General features: G+C 53.6%; 1 protein-coding gene across 10 annotated transcripts in view; it reads right to left on the bottom strand.

Moving 5' to 3' along the window:
* Positions 1–77: 77 nt before the first annotated feature.
* Positions 78–22,180, bottom strand: part of MAST3 (microtubule associated serine/threonine kinase 3) — a 31,420-nt gene continuing 9,317 nt past the window's right edge. For 3 of the 10 annotated variants that reach the window (XM_037506159.1, XM_054693362.1, XM_037506157.1), the window contains 25 exons: positions 21,644–21,732; positions 21,492–21,564; positions 20,710–20,788; positions 20,107–20,264; positions 19,846–19,921; positions 19,393–19,602; positions 19,207–19,308; positions 18,796–18,928; positions 17,155–17,216; positions 16,685–16,770; positions 15,708–15,916; positions 14,616–14,754; positions 11,005–11,137; positions 10,638–10,803; positions 10,038–10,139; positions 8,966–9,088; positions 8,041–8,150; positions 7,078–7,211; positions 6,018–6,262; positions 5,353–5,559; positions 4,763–4,989; positions 4,176–4,298; positions 3,666–3,802; positions 3,383–3,564; positions 79–2,481 (listed from right to left, as the gene is read on the bottom strand). In XM_037506159.1, the coding sequence (XP_037362056.1) occupies positions 1,949–2,481; positions 3,383–3,564; positions 3,666–3,802; positions 4,176–4,298; positions 4,763–4,989; positions 5,353–5,559; positions 6,018–6,262; positions 7,078–7,211; positions 8,041–8,150; positions 8,966–9,088; positions 10,038–10,139; positions 10,638–10,803; positions 11,005–11,137; positions 14,616–14,754; positions 15,708–15,916; positions 16,685–16,770; positions 17,155–17,216; positions 18,796–18,928; positions 19,207–19,308; positions 19,393–19,602; positions 19,846–19,921; positions 20,107–20,264; positions 20,710–20,788; positions 21,492–21,564; positions 21,644–21,732 (3,838 nt within the window). In that variant the 3' untranslated portion in view covers positions 79–1,948. Of the gene's footprint in view, positions 2,482–3,382; positions 3,565–3,665; positions 3,803–4,175; positions 4,299–4,762; positions 4,990–5,352; positions 5,560–6,017; positions 6,263–7,077; positions 7,212–8,040; positions 8,151–8,965; positions 9,089–10,037; positions 10,140–10,637; positions 10,804–11,004; positions 11,138–14,615; positions 14,755–15,707; positions 15,917–16,684; positions 16,771–17,154; positions 17,217–18,795; positions 18,929–19,206; positions 19,309–19,392; positions 19,603–19,845; positions 19,922–20,106; positions 20,265–20,709; positions 20,789–21,291; positions 21,313–21,491; positions 21,565–21,643; positions 21,733–22,180 lie in introns of all 10 variants that reach the window. The other 7 variants (XM_054693365.1, XM_054693364.1, XM_054693366.1 and 4 more) reach the window with 5 other exon arrangements.

Here is a 22,180-nt window from a genome sequence, read left to right as displayed (position 1 = left end):
CGGGCGGGCCTGGAGATCGCCGAGCGCTGCCGGAAACAGCCCACGGCTATTGGGTCGGACGGGCGCTCGCAGACAGGGCTCGGCGGGGCTGAGGAGGCTGAGCAATTCCGGAAATGGCCTAGCGTCCCACACAGCTGGACTTCTCAGGCTGGACCGGGCTCAGGTGCAGGGGCTTTTAGGGTAAAGCAAACACCAGTACAGAAAGGACCCAAAGCTGGTTAATTTTATTAAACTGACATCGGGGGTCCAGACGGGTATCTGACGGAGCTTTTAAGCGCAGAGCCCGTGATGGGCTACTCACAGGAGGGAAGGCAGCAGGAAGCTCAGTGCACACCCATGCAACCTTCAAAACCCACTTGAAATGACTGTGCCAAGGATGTTGTCATCCCACCCTCACCCTACTTTTCCCTTAACCCTTTCATAGCCCCTCATAAATTCAGACACAGTGGACCTCCTCTTTGTAAATGTGGGCTTTTATTCATTCAGCTTGGGAATGGAAGTCATGCACAGCCTAGGTCTAGCTCCAATACCAGGCAGGGCTGGGTGGGTGTCTGGATGGATGCAGAGTGGCCGCAGTGCGTGGAAAGTACTCTTACCATGCAAGGCACAGCCATGTTGTCTGACCTCCCTATGGAGTGTGGAGGTCTGAGATGCCCATACCCAGTGTCACCCAGCATGGAGTGAGGGTGTGGGCTGCGATTGGAGTCAGTTGTATCTGACACCAGACTTATCTGATCCAGCTCCCTTGCCAACAATGCTCAAGACAGGGCCTGGCTGCACGACTCAGGTCATCCTGGGATGTCTCCACCTTGGCCAGGCCTCAGCTTTTTCTCTGTAAAATGGGGATAAGACCACTTCCAGCCTTCCCAAGGCTGGCTGAGGGAGAAGCAATGAGTAAAAGCACTTGGCACACAGTAGGTGCTTAATAAATAGTCATGGGATTAGTTTTGTAAACACAAGGAAACTGAGGCACGGAGTGGGGAAACCATTTTCCCAGAACCACACAGTGAACTCAAGAGTCAAACTTGGGCCTCACTGCCCTACAGTTGGTTTTCTTACTCAAATTTCATCCCGTGGACACTCTGACACAAGAGGGAACTCCTAGGGGGTGTTTCGGACACATCAGGACTCAGGGTTTACCCTTGTGGTCATCAAAACATGAAATGTTATCCAGGGTGGACATTCTCCTCCTGTCCTGGCAGTGCCCTTTGAAGCCTGCACCTCCCAGGACAGCAGTGTCCCTCAGTGCAGTGGGCGATCCCTCTGCCTAGATCCAGTGAACTCCTAATCACCCACAAAAGCCCTAATTCCCAAACCCACTTCTCTATGACGAAGCCTGCAAGACTGCAGGCACTCTCTTGCAAGGCTGATCTAGGGATGGAGACTATGATGGTGGGAAGAAATAGCCTTCAGAATCCAGTCCATCATTGGAATTACTTTTTCTTATGGTGGAAGGGAATTATTTACGGACTCTCCAAGTCATAGCTAAACTAGACAAGGGCAGGTGAACAGGCAGGTGGGGGATGGGATCAAGTAACACACAAAAAACTTTAAAAGTACAGAAAGACCACACAAAACAAGGGACTTGTAAAAGTGTTTCCTTCTCAGCCCAGGGAGGGCAGGGTCTGCAATTGGGGCCCCAGTGCATGGGGCAGGACCCAGGCAGCCACCTTCCTAGTGGTGGCTCAGTCTATCGCTTATAAAAAGTAATAAATTAGTTGCAGGGATCTGCTGCTATTTACAATGCCTCCCTAACCCCTATTCCTGCCCTTCAGATCCTGAGGGCACCAGAACATGAGGGAGGTGCTCTCTCCACCTTCCAGCAAGGACCAAGATGGCTTCTTGCCTTCCAGGTGTCACAGGTTGGTGGCTACGTCTCCATCAATCATTACTTTATGGAAAAACCACTGCACAAAAAACGTGTGACTTGCAGATCAAGTGGGAGGGATTAGTCTTTTCCAGCAGGTCCAAGGGCTCCTGACACAGCCTCAGCACCCTCCACAGCAATCTGTGGCACCAAGGTGGGTGGCCCATTGACCTCCTCAGGTGGCTCATCAAAGCTCACCTCCTGCACAGCCTCTTGCTTCTTGAAGGAGTCTCGGCGCTCAGACAGATGCAACCGCCGCATGACCACGAGCTCTGAGTCCGGGCCACGGCCACGGCGTCCTGGTTCCCCGTCCAGCCGCTCACCTGTACCCAGCTTGTCAGCTGACTGGCCCCGGCGCAACCGTGGGGACCGGGTGGGAGCAGGTGGGTGCCCAGGCAGGGGTGAAGGTGAGCGGGGTGGGGGCGCAGACACCGGTGGGCAGGCCAGCGGGGAGGGCGGGATACTGCTGGTAGACTTGCGGCGGCCGGTCTTGGGACGGGGTGGCCCGAGTTTGGCAGCCAGGCCATGCAGGGAGCTAGGGCGGGTGTGGCTGGCGGTGGCAGGAGAGGCAGGGCTGCTGGAGCTTGGGGATGCACTGGGTGGGGATGCGCTGTCTGTGGGTAACAGGGAAGGGTCAGGGCCACTGGCCTTTGTGTCCCCAGCCTGGAGGTGGGGCCCTGGGGCAAAGTGCACCTACCAAAGCCCACATCCTTCCATGTGGTCACCCATCACACCTGGATTTCCCACCTCCTATTGTTTGCATGGGTTGTTCCCTTGGCCTAGATCTGGTGCACTAACTCCTACTCATACCTCAAAGCCACAGCTCCCACCCACCCATTTCTCACTTAATGACCCACCAGTTGTTGGGCCACACAACATTCGTTGTCCATCTAATGGACTGTCCCACAAGCTATGCTTTCTGGCCTTGCTTCCCATCCCCAGGCTGGTCTAAAGAAGAAAGATGGCACAGATACCCTCTACCCCATGAGATTAGGGTGGGCCAGTGGGCCAGAAGGAGTGATAGCAGTTGCAGTGGCCAGAAGGTAGGTAGAGGGGACTTCCTGGAGGGGTGGCCCTGGGGCCCTCCAGCAGGAGGACTTCCCTGTCTCCCCGCTGCTGTCCTAGCCTGCTAACTCACTGGGCCTGGAGATAACTGTGTGGCTGCATCTCACAAACCGGGAGCCCTCAGGATTGGGTCAAATCACTATCCTTTCCTGCCCCAGAACAATTTTTCCAACACATGCACTATACCCTTTCCTGACTCACTGATCCTCAATGGCTCCCTAATGTCCCCCAATTTAAGCCCAGCTCTTCAACATGATCCCCCAGCCTCCACATACTTCCTGTTTCATAATGTTCCCCCAGATGGACCCACCCTTCTCTGCGGCTGTACCTGTTTCTGACTCCCCACCAAGCTGCTGGTGATCTCGTTTTCTATGTCATGCCATTCCATCCTCCAAACTCTGCTTGCTCCCTTCTGGGACCCCTTCCTGGGTGGGCCCAGGGTGCACCTACCTGCTGGGGCATCAGGAGCTGGGCTGCGGCACGGTGTGGTAGGGCTGGGGGAGAGGCTGTGGGTGGGCGAGCCGGGAAGGCTCTCACTGGATGACAGGGAGTGGTGGAGGCCAGAGGAGAAGCTGCGGCTGGTGTGCAGCACTGATGACTGTTTGGAGATCTTCTTGAAGAGTGACTTGCGCCTGGGGGTGACAAACCCAAGTACTTAGGATCCCTGCACCCTCCCCCAACCCAGTGGCGGCCACAAGCACACCCTGGGGCTGGCAGCTCACGATCAGCTCACCGGTCCTGCGTCTCCCTTCTGCGACTCCTCTTGCTTCTGCGTGCCATGCGGCCCTTGGCCACATTCTTTCGGGCAGGGCCCACCTTGATGGATGTGTTCTCCAGGGCGGTGGTCCGCAGAGCAATCTTGTTGCCACTCTGTGGGAGGGAGGGCCAGAGTTTACCCGTGTGCCTGCACATCCACCCACCGGGTGAGCCAAATGGGGGGGGGGGGTCAGACACATGGGAGCCAAAGGGAGGACCAGGAGTGGCCGCTTGCGGGTGGGGGTGGGTAGATAGGGATGGCTTCCTTGAGGAGTCACTGCAAGAGGCAACATTAGGAGCTTAGGAAGGAAGCAGACACTGCGTGGAAGGGAGAAGAAGAATCTGGAGAATAAGGAGCTGAAGCCAGGGGCCGGGGTTTAGGGTTACAGAGCAATCCCAAGGGGGGACTATGGGACGATCTGGGGTCCCTGAGGATGGACAGGAGGTGGAGGTCTTGGGAGTCCCGAGGGGGCAGTGGGGACTATACCTTCAGTAACAACTCAACCACGTCCATGTGCACCAGCCCTAGGACTGACTCCCCATTGATGTGAGTGATGAGGTCCCCTGCTCGCAGGCCCGCCTCCTGGGCAGGGCTTCCGTCTTCCACACTCTGCGGGGGGAGTGGGGTGGATGACAGTCAGTGGTGTGGGCCCCACAGTGGGGCAGCTGTGGGATCCCAGCAGGCTGCTGCCGCTCATGCAGTCTCAGTTTCCCTGGCCTGGGGGGCTGCACAGGGTGTGACCATGGAGAGGGGGCAGGCCCAGGAGTGATGTGAAGACTTCACAGTGATGTGAAGACTCATGTGGCACCTGCTCCCACCCCCCAAAGGGTTTCATTCCCCTGAAACCTCACAGGCAATGAGCACTCACTTTTCAAGCCAGAAAACGTAGCTCTGGAGGAAGGCGCTGAGCAGGGTGGCAGGAGACTTGAGCCTTTAGCTCTTGTTCTGTGTCACCCCAAGTGTTCTCTGCACTAACTCTGAGCTCTCCTGCACCTACTCCCAGCACTCCCTGTGCCACCCAAGCAATCCTGTCAGCCACCCTAGCGCTCCCTGCTTCCACCTGGCCGACTTACCCAGACCACATGGTGCACGGTATAGACATCGCTGTCACCCATGTACACACGGATTGCCCGCAGGCTGAAGCCATACTTCTTGCCTGAGCTGTGGATGACAATGGGGGGCCGCAGGCTGCCACACACTGGGGATGGGTCTCGACTTGGAGAGGAATCTCGAGATGATGGGTTCGAGGACAGTGAACGTGGGGACAGGGGGCTCATGAGGGGGCCACCGCTGCCATCATCTGTATGGACCAGGATCAGGAAGAGGGTCATTTCCTGTTCCTCATAACTGACAATCATGTGAAGACTCGTGTGGCACAAGCTCATTTCCTGGAGGGACTCCCCTTAGGATACCTTCACTCCCAACATGCTGACTGCTTTGGCAGCTCTGTTGCTGCTCCAGCACCTCATGCATGCCCCCCACCTTGCCTTTGCATATGCAGAGCCCTCTGCCAGGAACCCCTAGCTTCTGTGTGTCTGGCTCCTTCCCCTCCCCTCCAACATCACTAACTAGGGAAGTGTCACCCCCCACCTAGGTCCTGCCCCCCTGGTCAAAGTAGTCCCTACTCCATCGACCGCCACCTAGTGAGCTGGGCATGTATTACCTGCTGTGATGATGAGCGACAGAGCAGACACGGAGGCTGACTTGGGCACGCGGCCCCCGCTGGCAGAGGCTCTGGACTTGTCAGGGCCTGGGTCTCTCGGGCCCCCAAGACGGCGGCCCCGGCCAGCTTCCAGAGCCCGTGGCGTGGAGTGTCGGGCCCCTGTGCTGTTGCTTCGTAGCCGTGCATGACTGAGGGCAGCTGTATCAGCTAGGGGGTCATTGTGGTCGGGGGTTAGTCTGGCTCTCACCTCAGGAGGCCTGAGCCCTTCATCCCTGTTTGGCACGTACAGAGTCCAGTCTCCTGGCCTTTATTGGGTGTTTTCCTTTTCCCATGTCCCTGCCTACATGGCTCTTCATGAAAAACCCTACTCTTCAAATCCCATCTTCCAGGAAGCCTTCCTCCCACCCCAGTGGGACCCCTGCATCTCCTTCTTGGATCACCCCAACCCTAATCCTCTTTCTAGTCTCATCCTGAACTTATGAAAAGGGGCTATTGCCCCTAGACTGTGGGCTTCTTGGGGGCCCCTCCTATCTTAAATTCTTTCTTAGACAAGTGAATGGTCTCTCTGAAGAACACCTATCCATCCCTGAAAACCCATTGCAAAATGTTCCTCTTTTGGGAAACTTTCCAAGATATTATCTCCCTCCCACTCTAGACCCACTTACCAGAAAGTGTTGAAGACTTGGGTATCCCTGGGGAGGCTGCTGGGGGTGGATCAGGTTCCCCCAGAATGAAGATGGGTTTTTTGGAGTCCATAGGGGTTGGGCCTGCCCCCTCATCCTCTGATGAAAAGGCAAACTTGGGCATCGTGTCCAGGCTGATGGTGTTCAAGAGAGATGGGCTGGGACCCCGCTCAGGCTGGGATGAGGATGAGTGGCAAGATGAGCCAGAAGATGCACAGGATCTCAGCCTGCAGCAGGGAAGAGCCCAAGCAACCCTTGCCAGGAGCCCTCACCCAAGGGTCAGCGCTCATAGTCATGTCTTAACTCTTGGTTTGGAGTCAGAGGCAATTAGAAAATATAGAATGAGTTCCCTCTGCCTGTGCTGTCCTCTGTGTTTACCTAGACAGCTCCTATTCATATTTTATTTTTTTTAAACATTTATTTATTTATGCTACAAGAACTGGGGTACAGGCCAGAGATGTGGGGGTGGTGAGTGGATTCACCAGAGACAGAGTGGGGAACAGAACAGGCAGACTGACTGAAATACACTGCTGAGGGGAGCAGCGGGTGAGTCAGGAGTCAGGAGAGGTCTGCTGTGCCATGTGGGTTGCTCCCTGGCCGGGGATAGAACTTGTGCTACAGTGGCTGCGGATAGCTTCATAGTGCTGTGTCTTAACCCCTTGTGCAACCAGGGAGGCCCCTATTCATCTTTTAAAACCCATTTGCTAACCCCTATCTTCTAGCAGACATTATTTCTGTCAAATCTGGACTTTGAAGGATGAATAGGAGTTCATTAGCAAAGGGTATTCTGGGAGAGGATACAGCGCAAGCAAAAGCCTAGCAGTGTAACAGTGTGTGTTTGCTTTATGTTAGGTGTGATTAGGAACACAAAGCCAAAGGCAATGATGCTAGGGGCCAGGCAATTAGGGATAGGTCAGGCCACCCAATATGTTTGAGCCTTTTTGACTGGGCTACTAGAAAGCTAGTCCAACATCAGGTTTTGTGGCTCCATCTCCCAGCAGCCTTGGAAGCTGAATCTACTTATACTGCCCAGTCCACCTACCGGATCTCAGTGCTCATCCGGCGGCCATAATCCACCTCAGTATGTTCCCAGCCTTCCTCCCGGTCCTCACTAAAGCTCCTTTCAGCGAAGGTTGGGGTAGGCTGGACAGCCAGGAACTCAGAGCTGCTGTACACCTAGGAAGCAATAAAAAATAACGGTCACAACAATGGAGGCTGGCAGCCACACCCACAGGAGAGAGCCGGCTTAGCTGAGGCTTCCTACAGGCCTGATGCATCCTCCTGAGTCAGTTCCTTAAATCCTTACCACATCCCTGGAGACACTGTCTTTATTGCACTGTACAGATGGAGAAACTGAGTTTTAGAGGGGCCAAGCTACAAAGGGACCACAGATGGGGTTTCTACAGCTGACCAGGGGTGCGCCCCCAAAAGCAGTGCAGGTTTTAACTATGAACAAACTTAAGCTTGTGAGACCTGCACCGTGGCTCTATTCAGAATCACCCAAAGTGGAAATCACCCAAGTGTCCAGCCAGTAAAGGAAAAATACGATGTGGTCAATTCACATAGCATATTATTCAGTCGCGAAAATTAGTGAAGCCCTGACACACGCTACAATGTGAACAAACCTCAAAAACATCCTGCTGAGTGAGAGAAGCCAGATATAAAAGACCCCATAATTTATATGAAATGCTCAGAATGGGCAAGTGCAGAGACAGAAAACAGGCGAGTGGTTGTCAGGCACTGAGGTAGGGGGCTGGGGAGTGATTGCTCATGGAGACAGGGTCTCCTGTGGGGTGATGGAATGTTTTGGAACTAGATGGGGTGGTGATTACATAATACTGTGAATGTGCTAAATGCCATTGTTCACTTTAAAATGGCTAAAATGATATATTTTATATTTTGTGTATTTTACAATTAAAGAAATGCAAATAAATCCACAAAGTCCTAAAGCAAATGTCTCACAATGTTTCCAGAATGCTGGCTGCATTAGGGCCCCGGGTCCCACCTTGCTGAAGCGGTGGGAGCAGGAGGAGAACTGTGGGATCTCTGTGGAGGACTCCTCATCGTTGGTTTCCTCATCCTCGGAGCCAAGGTGGCGGTAACGTTCCGAGCGCGCTGCAGAAGGGAGAGGCATGTGCAGCCCACAGAGTGTGGGTGATTTGGGGAGGGCATGCCAGGTGGGTGGAGGTGGGGAGGTACTGCCAGGGTGAAGCTCTTGGGGTGGGATCCTGTCTGGTATATTTAGGGACCACAGGGGGCTGGGATGGCTGACCAAGTATCGGGATAAATCCCAGCTGTGTCCCTAAAAGCTGTAAGATAGTAGTGGGATTTCCTGTGTCTGAGCCTCAGTTTCCTAATCCTTAAGCTGGGTGAATTCACCCAGCATTAGATAAAATTGGGCATCTCAAACACAAAGGATGTTCCTTATTTTACAGAAGAGGAAGCAACTGCTCAAAGTGGACCTCGAATGCCTAGGATCTCAGGTCAAGTTCTGGAGAAACCAAAAGCATTTGTATTGTTTTTCTGGAGTCCTGAGTGGAGAGAGGGAGACTTGTCTGAGTCCACCCAAAATGTCTAAGGGCTCCCTCCATAGAAGCTAGTGAGGCACCTCAGCCTCCTACGTGACAGAGAGGGCTCCATGCCCTGTCAGGACTGAATACCCAGGAGGCTGAACCTGCCGAGAGGGCCTGGGCAAGGGTCTGTCACACTTAGTGCCTTGGTTCCAAATACCCCCAGTCTGGGGGTTTCTACGGCACAGGAAATATCAGCCAAGAGTGTCACTGGCAGACACGGTGCAGCTTCTCAGAAAGCTCAGGAAGTCAGAACTTCTAGGGTGGAGATCCTGGCAGCCATTCCCTCCACACCCTGGGGGCTCCTGGGACAGGAGAACCTGCCCCCCTCCCTTGGCTCCCCTAAAGACCTCCACTTACTGTCGAAATAGCTGGTGTCATCCTCGGCTTCCAGCTGTGGCACAAATTCAGCCTTGTGTCGCAAAAGCCCTGCCCAGTCCAACGTCCGGAAGAAGGGATGCTGCTTTACCTCGTGGGTGCCACCTGTAGACATGCTTGGGTTGGGCCTCTAGGTGCCCACCTCCCAGGACTCCTAAGCCAACTATGAACCAAAATGTGCTGAACACAGAATTAGGAAGACTAGAGGGGAAGAAAGAAGCTGGGGAACAAACCCAGACCCTGCTCTCCTTTTGCTGGGTTCCAAGAGCCCACCAATGAGGAAGCCTGGGGCATCAGCAGGCTTCCTTACTGGGCCTTTTCCATGGAACAGAACTTAGGGTGTGAAAGTGTCCTGTTCCCCAGCCTTGGTTCCTCCAATCATCTCTCATGGCCAAACTACATCATGAACATGACCAGCAATGGTCACCTAATGACAGCAAAGGTCTTATTTTTTTTTTTTAATAGAGGCATGTTTTATTTATTTATTTGTTTGTTTATTTGTTTATACAAGCACTGGGTACAGTCAGAAGCGCGGGAGGGTGAGAGAATTCACCAGAGCCAGAGCGGGGAGCAGAGCAGGCAGAAGGACCAAAGTACACTGCTGAGGGGAGCAGCGGGCGGCAGGAGAGGTCTGCGCGCCACGTGGGACCCTCCTCCGGTGGCCGGGGAGCAGCCGGGGATTGAACCGGTGCCGCAGAGGCCGCGGGCACCTTCGCAACCCAGCGCTCAACCGCTGCGCCACCGGGGAGGCCCCCAGCAAGGGTCTTAAACAGTCCCTTAGCCTCCCAGTTTCCCAGGTAACTGGGAAAGCTGGGACATTGGGATCCACTAGGCTAGACTGTGGACCTTAGGCTGCAGGCTCACACATTCTTTCAGTTTCAGTGTACCCTCTCTGCATCAGACCCAGCTACCTGCTATTCCTTAATTTCTAAAGAGCTTAATGGCAAACTCCTGTGCATCCTTCAAAAGCCTATCTACAAGTCCTCGCCTCCATGGAGCCTCCCAATTAGAGCTCTTGTTTACCTCAGCCCCTGTCCCACCCACACCCACATACCAGTGCCCAGACGGTCCAGTGGGCTCTGCCGGAGCAGCCTGGTGATGAGGTCCTGTGCGTCAGCTGGAAGAGCATCGTCTCCCTCTGGCCACATGATCTCATCTAAAATGTAAGGAGGGGATGAGAGGGTGAGGGGGCAGGACAGCCCTTTCTAGAACCTCCTGTGACCTCCCCCCGATCCTTTAAGGCTCAGGCTATGTTCACCTCATACCCTTTGCTCTGGCTGTGCCCTCTGCCCAGAACACTTTCCCCTCTCCCATCTCTGAGGCTCCCTCTTCCTTCAGGTCTTGACCCACACATCACCTCAGTGAGGCCTTCCTGATCCCCTATTTAATGCAGCTCCCTCCATGTGGCACCCTGCGCCGTCCCCTTTTCCTGATGCTTCTCCTGGCTGGAATTTTTGCTGTAGATGTGCCACACTTTGCTTATTTATCGCACTTACTGTTAGTCTTGCTAGCTGGACAAAGAGCACCACAAAGCTGTGTGCCTGCCCTCTAGGGCCCAGCAAGCATGGCCCACCCACTTCTCAGGTTGTTCCCTTCCCTGCACAGGTTGCTCCAGCAGGGCTGAGACTTGAACCTTGGGCCAGGGGGCACTCACCACTGACCACCTGGCCAAAGAGTTCCTCGGGGGTATCCCCAAAAAATGGCACGCAGCCCACCAGAAACTCGTAGAGGACCACGCCCATGGCCCACCAGTCCACTGGCTTCCCGTAGCCCTGGCGGAAGATCACCTCGGGTGCGATGTACTCTGGCGTCCCGCACACCTGGCCAGGGGCAACGGGGAGACGGGGTGACTCCCTGCTTGGGACAGGTGGGGAAGTGGAGGCCAGGCTGGGAAGAAGGGGTGGGTAGAATTATGGGGGTCTGTTCATTTTCTTCTTTTGGCTGCCAGTTCGATCCCATGTGTCTTGGGAGAAAGATTCAGATAGAGGGGGCACCCCCACACCCTTGACTGCCCTACCCACCTGCTTGTCTATAAATTCCCGGGTGTCCTTCTCGATGTGACCCTCATACAGGTTGGTGGCCATGCTCATGAGCCCAATCTTAGACAGCCCAAAGTCGGTCAGCTTGATGTGGCCAAGCGAGGTGATGAGCAGGCTGTGGGCAGGCAGGTGGGGTGGGGTGTTTAGGGCAAGGAAGGATACCCCTGAAGTGCCCAGCATTCCCACTATCCCCACACCAGACTATGGCTTCATCTGGGGTATCCCAACTTCCCCCAAAAGTACTTCCCATGCACAGCCATGTTATTAAAAGAACCAACAACTGGTGTTGCTATTGCACACCTACTGTATATACTACTGTGCAAAAACTAATTTCCTGAGAATTCTGGCATCTTTCCATTGTGCATGATAACATCTCCAAATGCCTACTGGGGCGGGGTGTGTCTATTGTGTACTTTTGTATATTATTTTAATGAACTGTACCCTTTGCAAATACCTATTGTTTATACCCCGCTGAAAAATGAACATGTCTTTGGCACCTGTTGTATACAGAAATATTTCTGCATGCAACCATTTTTTACAAAAACTTGCATATCTACTAAGGCATTTAAGTGTGCAAATGCCTTGTTAAACCACTAAAATCATATGCACCATCTTTTTGAAGTCACTTTTTTTTTAGATTTATTTATTTATTTTATACAAGAACCGGGGTACAGGCCAGATGTGTGGGAAGGTGAGAGGATTCACCAGAGACAAAGCGGGGAACAGAACAAGCAGACTGACGAAATACACTGCTGAGGGGCACAGCGGGCGCAACAGGAGAGGTCTGCCACGCCATGTGGGACCCTCGCTGGCCAGCTGGGATCGAACTGGTGCTGCAGAGGCTGTGGACAGCTCCACAGTATGGCGCTCAATCGCCTGCGCCACCAGGGGAGGCCCTGAAGTCACATTTTCATGTGACTGCTGCTTAAAAATAAATTTCTGGAAAACTTACTGTGTATAGCCAAGTTGTTTGATGAACCAATTATTGACACCTACTGTGCACCTTGACTGTATAAAGAAATCACTCCGTACTATTCTATGTATCCACTATTTTTAGAATGAAAGGACAGTTCTTGAGCAACCACCTGTATGCCAGCTGTGGAAAAAACCCTCTGATGTAGCCACCAGGTGCAAATACCTTCCAAAACCAAGGCTTTGTAGCAGACCTGGGGCCAGACCCCATTAAGATGATCTGTGCTTCCTGAGCTCCTGCAGGCACATCCCTGTCTAAAAATTGTCCATTTCTTAAGTACTAACTATATTTATGATTTACATTTTTTCCTTTCTTAAAACAGATTGATATGGTGCGTGGAATTTGCTCAGAGTCATCCAGTGGGGAGCTGGACTGAGATGGCAGGGAGGAGACGGGGTTGGCTATGTGTTATTAGCTGCAGACTTTGAGTATGGGCTTCGGGCACTGTGCCCTTTGGTTAAGTGTTGAATTATGTACCCCAAATTCACAGATTGAAGTCCTCACCATTAATAACTATGAATGGGACCTTATTTGGAGATGGGGTTGTTGAAGATGTAATCAGTCAAGGTGAGGTCAGTCCTGGAGATCGGGTGGCTCTGACCTGATGTGACTGGTGTCCTTATAAAAAGGGGAAATCTGGACACAGACATACACAGGGAGGATGTGCGGTGAAGACTGGAGTTATGCTGCACAACTAAGCAACGACCATGCACCAAAAAAGAGGCCCAGAACAGAAGGAGCACAGCCCTGGTGACACCTTGACCTTAGACTTCTGGCCTCCAGCCTGTGAGAGAATGCATTTCTGCTGTTTATCCTGCCCAGTCTCTGCTGTTTTGTTATGGCAGTTTTAAGAGGTGAACACACCTCCTCTTGACTTCTGTTTTGGATGTACCTGAAATTTTCCTAAGTGAAAAGGAAAACTATTTTCCTTTCTACTGTGTGTGTCCTCTGAGATGGGCATCTCCGCAGCACACCTTGCAGATGTGGGTCCTGAGCCTGGAAGGTCCTGCCTAGGGTCTGACCCAAGACCCTTGGAAAACTCCACCCCATCCCAGGGTGATTGCAGAGAGGTCAGCTGGGCACAGAGCATCCTCAGTTGCATGGGGCATAGGCCAAGGCAGACAGTAGCAACAGACAGACATTTGCGTTGCTTCCTAAGCCACTCACAAACTACAGACTGAAAACAGGCAGCACACTTAACAATTATGTCCACACTGCCACATAGCAGGTGCCTTTATCTGAGAAAAGGAATGCTTGCCCTGACACACAATAAGTGCTCAATGCATGTTCACCTCAAAATAAAAACTATAAAAAGGCAATTGAAGCATTCTGGTCCTCACCAAAGTCATTACCTAATAACTGTTGTTCTGATCACTTTAAATGCATTTGGTGCCAAATACATATACACTGTATAAAAAAATATGCTTTCTACATCCAAAAGGGTCATTAGTGTGTGAGGAGTTAGCCATCTTGCTGTCTTGGCTCCTCAGAGCATGAAGCATAAGCTCAGGTATACATCAGGTGCCAAATATACATTTGCTTTGGCTAATATGTTTTGTAAACTACAAGATGCCAAAACATGCAGGGCTCTAGTGCTTATGTTCATAGCTCTCTGTGGCAAATAACTAAAAATGGGCGGTTCTTGCCTGTATCAAGAGAGTACTCAATAGGGCCTCCCTGGTGGCAAAAGGGGTTAAGTCTCAATACTAGGAAGCTATTAGCAGCCACTGCAGCATGAGTTCCATCCCTAGCCAGGGAGCTGACCCACATGGCATAGCAGACCTCTCCTGTATTGCCCACTGCTCCTCTGAACAGTGTATTTCAGTCAATCTGCCTGTTCTGCTCCCAATTATCTCTGGTGAATCCTCTCATACTCCCCCGCCCCCACCTCTGGCCTACACCCCAGCTCTGGTATGCATAAATAAAAAAAAGAGAGCACTCAGTATATGCTTTGGAAATTATGTAGGGGTTGTAACATACAAGGAATTATTCACACACCTGTCTCCTAGGCACCCATGGAGTACTAGGCACACAGTAGATGCTTACTAGATGCTGGAATAAAATAAACCTCCCAAGGCTCTCGATACACATCCTCTTTTCCTTGTATTAACACATAGCAGAGGCTCCAGAAATACCCAGTCCATTTCTTCACATATAAGGTATTGTAAAGTGCGAGTACCTGTACCCCGCATACAGCTGATGCCTCATAAGTGCATACTCATTTTTCTCCTTGTGTGGCAGTGGTGCTGTGAGCGCATAATCCTTTCCCCTGTAGCCTGTATCCTAAAGTGCACACTCCCTCTCCCTGCGTGATAACACCTCCATAAGTGCACTGTCCTGTACAAAGCAAGTGCCTATCAAGTAGCTGTCCTCCTCTGTACACACCAGGTGTTCAACATGTGCCTGTTCTTTGCCTTCCTGCCATTAGAGGCCACATAATGCCAGGGCTCTGGAACAGCCTCACACCCCACCCAGAGGTCCTCTGCCCAAGCCCTGACCTAACAAGAGGCCCTGCCCCAGTGCTCCTGGCCCCTCAGGTAACCCACTCTCCAGGCCCAATCCCAACCTCCCCAGGCCCAGTCCCCCACATGCCCCACGCCCATCTCTCCCACAGGCTCACTTGTCAGGCTTGAGATCGCGGTGAACAATGCCGTAGTTGTGCAGGTACTCGAGTGCCAGCACCGTCTCCGCGAAGTACATGCGGGCCATGTCCACAGGCAGCGGGCCCATGTTCTTCAGCAGAGTGGCGCAGTCACCGCCTGTGGGTAGGGTGAGGGATGTACTCGCAGGGCCCAGAGACTCTGTACATAGCATCTGTACCTCCTTCTCTGCCTGACACGAAGTGTCCCCAAACTGCCCTGAGTCAGACTGGGTAGCAGGGCCGACCCTGCATGCTGACATCCCCCTGGCAAGGCAGCAGCTCTGTGTGACGGTGCCCTCCCCCACACACCGTCAGTGCCTCCTAGGTGTACTCTCCCTCACCTCGCCTGGCAACGCCTCAGCATAATAAACCTCCCTGTACTGACCCCAAGGGTCCTGCTCTGTCCAGAACTGCAAACCCCACCCCACAGCTCCATACCCCGACCCTCAAACCACCCTAGCCCTTCCACCCTATGCCTCCCTGCCTTCCTGCTCCCACTTCCAGCCTTCAGACCTCTGTCCACCATCCCTCTGCCTGGGATGTCCTTCCATCCCTGTCCACAGAGTCCTGCCCTCACATTTCTCTCTGGGCTCCCCCAGTCTGCCCTGCCCTGCACAGGCCCCATCTCAGACCAGGGTCCCTCAGGTTCCTTTAGGGCAGGCTAGGGTCCCGTGGAGGACAGAGCAGACCCCATCCTGTTCTAAGAAGGGACTTTCTGGGGCCTCCCCAGTGGCGCAGAGGGTTGAGTGCAGTGTGTTGAGCACAGCGCTGTGGAGCTGTCCGCAACCTCTGTAGTGCTGGTTCGATTCCCGGCCAGCCAGGGAGCTACCCACATGGAGTAGCAGACCTCTCCTGCCTCGCCCGCTGCTCCCCTCAGCAGTGCTTTCGGTCTGTCTGCCTATTCTGCTCCCCACTCTGTCTCTGGTGAATCCTCTCACCCTCCTATGCCTCTGGCCTGTATCCCAGTGCTTGCATAAATAAATAAATCTTTAAAAAGAAAATAAGGGACTTCCTTCTGGGTAGATGGTGAGTTGCCTGTCACTGGAGGCATGTGAGCCGCTGGGACTGTACCTTCCACATACTCCATGACCATGCAGAGGTGGCGCCGGGTCTCAAAGGAGCAGAACATGCTGACCACGAAGGGGTTCTCTGCAAAGGTAAGTATGTCGCGCTCCACGAACACCTGCTGGATCTGGTTGCGCAGCATCAGGTTCTGTTTATTGATCTTCTTGATGGCGAAGCGCTGCCGTGTCTCTCGATGACGCACCAGGTACACGGCCCTGGGGGAGGAGTACACTGAGGCTGGAGACTGATGCCCTGAACAGCACTGGACCCTGACCTTCTGGGCCTTTGCTGTATGCGCCCTCTACCTAAGATACTTGCCCCCCTTTTCTAGTCCCTCTCCAGAAGCAGTCACCCCATGGGTTTACCCATCCTCCTGGTGTTGTATGAATGGGCTCAAGATGGTCCCCATATCAGCCCCTAGGTTGTTTATTCTTTTACCCACTGGCTCAAAAGCCTGCTGGCACCAAATTCATATCACTTTAAATACAGTCAAAATAAGCAGATTTTTAAGTCAAATGGAGCCTGCTGGCCTTGCAAACAAAGCAATCCAGCTTCCAACATCTCTTAACCATGGATATGAAAACCTGGAACCATAAAGACCCTGGACCCAAAGCACTTCATGCTGAGCTGCTGAGTCACCTAGACACTTAAACCCCTCTGGATGTTCTCAGGCTCTGAGGGGGGGGCCCCCTCCCACCCCTTGAAAACCTGTCAAAGAGGCACCTTAATAATACTGTATGATAGTGTAATTGTGTGGTTATCATTTTCCCCAATTGCCCCCAAATCCTTGGAACCCCCTACACCTGGAGCAGGTAAGGGACTGGATCAAGTACAAATTGTCAAGGCCATGCATGCCCTGGCTGTATGGGCTCTGCTTTCTTCTGCAGGCCTCAGTTTCCCTGCCTGCATACTCAGGAGCTGCCTGGGTCTTAGTCATCCCTGTGGGCATCTGAGAAATGTCTATAGGGGACCCAAGGACTCACCCATAGGCCCCATTGCTAATAAGTTTGATGGTCTCGAAGTCATTTTCACATGGCTTCCTCCGTGATGGGCCGATGAGAGAACGGTTCTAGGGGGCAGGAGGGGCTCAGTGTCCTGCCCCACTGCTGGGCTCCTCCTGCCCCCAAGTCCAAACTGCTGATCCTGGCGCCTGCCACTACTTCCTCCCTCCAAACTTTTCATAATTCAGCTTCTGAGTTTCGGCTCAAGCTGCGCCCTCCCAGAAAATTTCTACACTTTCTCCAAAACCCACCTTTTCAGTGGCCCCTTGAGTCCTACCCTGCTCAAACTTCATGGCAGGGCAGTCTCATTTGCTTCCACCTTCCCTCCAAAGTAACAGGCATTTATTAAGCACCTACTATATGCAAAACCTTGGTAAACCCAGTTCTTTCCATGGCTGCTTGGTTAACCCCCTTAAAGACAGGTCTGGGGGCCCCGAAGTTCTGCAGCTCACCTCGGGGGACTCAGGTGCTGGGGGCTGTCCTCCATCATCAAGATGACTCAGAGGCACCATCTCTGCAAGATGAGGAAGAAATCTTAACTGGGGTCTCCAGGTCTTATCCCTCCATCACCCAGAGATTTCCTGAGGCCTTCAGGAGGGATGTGGTACCTCTTCACTATATCCATGTCAGCCAAACCCAGGAAACTGGACTAAGTAATCACTGAGGAACCTTCTAGGAGGGCCAATAGGGAGCCCAGGTTCAGGACTGCTCAAGTTTTCATTAAACCCTGGCACCAAGTCTTGAGACTGTGAATATGGGCTATAAGTTGGGTCCTCTGGGTCCTGGTACATAATACCCTCAGCTTAGGGCATGGCCCAGGCCGACCTGCCTCCAGCAGGTGATAAAACTCCTCAGGGTCAAACTCCTGGGGACAGAGGGGGAGGGTCAGCTGGGCTGGGTCCCACCTTTGGGCCTATGCACATGCCCAACGTTTGGCAGAGGGATGCCTGAGTGAGCAGACAGTTGGTGGCAATGAAGACAGAGACTCAAGGTCACAGGCAAATCTGGGATGGGGTGGCAGAACCTCAGAGGTGAGGGAGGCTGGCATTCAAATCCAGACCCTCATCACTCTCAGGGGGTCCCTCAGGGCATCAGGTGCATGATCTGCCTTCCCCCCTCCCCCCACACGCTCTAACCTCAACCACCACCTGCTAGCCACTTCCTGCTTCCTCCCTTACCCAGGGCCAACCCACTGTTCCATGACCACCTCTAATAGTGACAGAAGGGTGGTGTCCACATGGCCAGTCCATAGGTGATCTGGCCTCAGGCGCATGGGGTCTGAACCACCTTGTTCAAATTCATTTGCCCAAGCCTGTTTTTCGAGCTCTAAATGGGAACAAGGGTAGCCTGGCCCCATAACTACAATGCTCAGTAACACTGGCCACTGTGTCTGGTCCTTGCCAACCCCTATGGGTCCCCCAACTTCCCTTCTTTCTCAACTCCTCAGCCACTCCCCTTGCCTTGCTGCTTTTCCCACACACCAGGCAAGTCCCACCTCAGGGCCTTTGCTTCTGGTTTCTTCCCACCCACCTCACAACCTGGTTTACCCTCTCTCTCCCTGAGATCTGTTCCTAGTTACTGCGCCATCCTCCCTGCGTCGACCTCCTCCCAAGGCCCTGCCTGACTACTCCCAAAGTGGACCAAGTCCAAGTTCAATGCTCCCTAGTTCCTATTTTGGTTCTCTCATCCCAGTTCTTTGGGGTTTTGACTAGCTTGATCTTGCCCAACTGTCGCCCTGCCTGATGCCAAGTTCACCTGGGTGACCATCAGATAAAATAGGAAAGTCATTTGTGAACTTGCAGGAAGATGTGAAAGCCATTGCCAACGATGGTCCCCTGCCGCCCTGGCCCACCCTAACATTTGAGGACAAGAAGGACCCAAGGCCCTGGTAAGTCAGGGACCAATTCATGGCATTCTGACCCCAGAAAGCTGGGCAGTTTCCCAAGTCAGAGCCCTGTAGGTGGCCAAAGGCCGGGCTACAGAGACAAAAGACAGCAAGGTGGCTCTGGAGTTGTATAGATGGAGTCTGAATCCCAGTCCACTCAGTTTCTCCCTAGTTTCCTCTTTCCAAGTCATTCCTATCCCCAGCTCACCCTCAAGGGGGTCCTTAGCTAGGCCCAGCTGCCCAATGATGTACTGCGGCAGGTCCGTCTTGATGCCCTGGCCCTCACGAGCCTGGCCTTCAGCAGCCTCCAGCAGGTGATAAAACTCCTCAGGGTCAAACTCCTGGGGACAGAGGGGGAGGGTCAGCTGGGCTGGGTCCCACCTTCGGGCCTATGAGCATGCTGTGCCCCTATCCAGAGCACTTCACAGGGGCCTCCAACTTGTCCCTGGGATCTCAGTTCTTGGACACTCTTTCAGGAAGCCCACCCCAGCCTGGAGGCACCTCGTGTTCCCCCCACAGCCCTATACAATGGGAATGGTTGCTTGTGTGTTGGCAGGACCATCAGGGCACCTGGTTTCAGCTCCACTGGCCCAGGACCACTATGTACAAGAAGCCTCACCAGGCACTCGAGGAGTCTTGCTGGCCGTGAGATAATTATCAGCAGCTTCCGGACCAGCTGGATAATAAAGCCAACCTCCTCACTGTCCGAGCGCTCATGGGCCTGCGGTAAGAGAGGTGGGAGGTTACCCACAGGCCGCTGGCCCTACTCCACCCAGGGACTCAGACCTGACACGCCCACACGTACATCCTGCAGCAGCCGCTCTAGCTTATCCTGCATCTCCAGGAAGTAGCGGGAGGTGACAAGCGCCTCTCCAGACTTGGCCAGACAGTCTCGGGCCAGCTCGATGATCTGGTGGTGGATGAAGCCCAGGACACCATCAGCCAGAGCCAACCGATCACCGGGCTCAAAGGCTGTAAGAAACTCCTGCAGGCGGCCCTCCATCTGTGCCGTGGCCTGGCAGGGGAGGGGGAAGACTGGGTTATTGAAAGGGGCAAGGGAGCAATATGTGCTGATGGGGGCAGAAGAGATGTGACAATGGGATGATGGGGTGGGAGGACGGGGAGAGGAACAACATGTGCAGATGGAGGGGGGTTTGGGACGAGAGACAGGGAAAAGCAGATAGCCTGTCTGTCACACAGAAAGGAACAGCAAGGTGGAGGGGAGTTGGGTCCAGCAAGGCCGTGCAGCAGTGCCCACCTTAGGGAACCTCTCTCGATACACATGATTCATCATGACGATCTCGTTGTCAAAGGTCCCCGTTGCACGTCCTGGGCTGAAGGGGGGGATGGTCAGCTTGTGACATGGGACCCATGACCCAGCCTAGGTGAGGGGGACTGAGCCTGTGTTCAGGGTCAAGTGTCAGAAGCCCAGCTCAAGTAGGTAGGAGGAGCCATAGTGTGAATCCCAAAGTCAGCCCAGGGAGGGGCTCAGGCTGATGCCAGAAAGGTCAAGGCCCACCTGAGGCTTCGGGAGCGGGGGCGAAGGTGTGGAGAACGGCCACCTTCCTCATCAACCACATTCTCGGAGCTGCGGAAATGCTTGGACAGGAAGCGCAGTTCGTCCGGTGTCGGCTGGAAAGGAAGCTGGTGGAGGCGCTCCCGGGAGGATGAACTTGACTGGCAGAAGGGGGGATATCAAGGCCACCGGTCAAGGTCAGTGCCACAGTTAGGACTCTAGTACTATCCCTCAAGGCCCAGGCTATCTGCTAGTCATCACATAGTAATAATATCCTCACTGGCTCCTATGCATCCCTCCAAACCCCAGCTCTAATACCTCCTCCTCTAGAAAGCCTTCTCAGCCTGCTCCCTTGACAGCCCCAAGAACCCCACTGGCCAGACTCTGACTCCATGGGCTGGGGAGATGTCTGTGTCCCCCAGAATAGGGACTCTTTGGGTCTGAAGCTGGGGCCTCTTAGCCACATTGCCCAGAATGGGCATGAACATAGCCAGGATGTTTACTGACTAGATTAGACAATGATCTGACACTTTGCTGAAAACCAAAGATGGGGTTCCCCCCCACCTTGCACCTGCCTGCCTGCCCATCATGGAGGACTGTGGGTACCGAGACAGTGGAGCTGGGTGTGTTGGTTCCATAGCCAGAAGACGGTAGGGATGCAAGGGACCATCTTCTGCCGTCGGCTCTGGAGAGGGAAAATCAAAACAGTTGGAGGACAGGGTCCCTGTGGCTTTCAGGGACTAAGGAAGGACACTGCGGCCAGCAGTCTGTGTCATTCTATAAAGGCTGAGAATAGGGATTCAGGGTGAGTAAATCCTCTGTGTACTTTCTCCTCATCCATCAGAAACTTCCTTCAGAAGTTCTCCCTGAGTTCAGCTGCCAGTATGGCCCCCATCAAAGCAGCAACCTCAGAATCATAGCTGCTAAGGTATAGGCTGGTTATCCCCAGCAGACTGAGGACTCCCTGAGAGCCAAAGTCCAGCTTCCCATGACCTCAGCCCCCAGCAATGAGCATGGCATACAGCAGGGACTCAGTAAGTGCTGTTAAATGAATATGTGACATGTAAGTGCCTGGCACACAATAGCAGCTCCATCAGCTTGTTAAGTGAATTAATGACTTTCAGTATATTTATGATTCTTGGATGAGGCAGTACCCTCTCCTCCTCCCCAAGGGCTTAATGAAATTACCTGTCCGTGCGCTGGACCTGGCTGCAGAAGGTCACAAGTTTCTCAGGGGGCAGACGCCAAAGGGTGAGACCACCAAAGGGCAGGGGCCGGGGCAGGGAAAAGGTAAATGAGGAGGCAGGTCCAGCCACCAAATGCATGTTCCGTGCCTGTCCCCTTGCCAGCCCTGCCAACACCATCTTGCAAAACCAGGGGCCACTCACCTTCGGGCAAAAGGGAAATTGAGAGCAGATGCAGCTGAGAAGTTCCGAGGGCTGTCCAAGGGGCTGCTGCCTGCTGAGGAGGAGCGGGTAAACTGAGTCAGAGTGGGCGGAGACTGCACAGCATCCACCCACTGGCTGGCTTCCACACTCACCGGTTGGGACAGATAGTGGCGACAGGGGCCGGGAAAGGGTGGGTGATGGTGTTCCTACCACCAGGCTTTTGCGGTTCCCGCTGCGGCAGCTGTGGGGATGGTGTGGACAAGTCAGGTGCTGGACCAGCACATTAGGCTTAAGGCGCCAAGTGCCCAGGCTGGAGCACATGTGGTCAGCTTTGCAGCAGAACAGTGAGCACGACCCCTCCTACCACACTCCTCAGCTGGACTCCCCCACGGCCCTGAGCCCAGCCTCTGAGCCCCATGAGGAGTGTATTTGACAAATAGTACCTATTACTAAAACAATTGCTGCTCTCATTATCATCAGTGGTGGCATGATGTGGACCTGGCACATGGTCAGGGCACCCCATAGTGCCCATTGCCAAGAATACTGGCAAATCAGGCAGTGGGTAGAGAGAATCCTGGAGCCCAGGGTGGGTAGAGGCAGACCCCCACTCCATTCCATGCATTCCTTTCAGGGCTGCTGCCCCAATTTTTGGGCAACCTCCTTTGCAAAGGTCCCCCCAAATGCCCATC

The sequence above is a fragment of the Talpa occidentalis genome, unplaced genomic scaffold (genome assembly GCF_014898055.3).
Source record: "Talpa occidentalis isolate TD23 unplaced genomic scaffold, MPIMG_talOcc4v2.1 talOcc4.12, whole genome shotgun sequence".
NCBI classification, from domain to species: Eukaryota; Metazoa; Chordata; class Mammalia; order Eulipotyphla; family Talpidae; genus Talpa; species Talpa occidentalis.
This window is presented reverse-complemented; position numbering and strand designations above follow the sequence as displayed.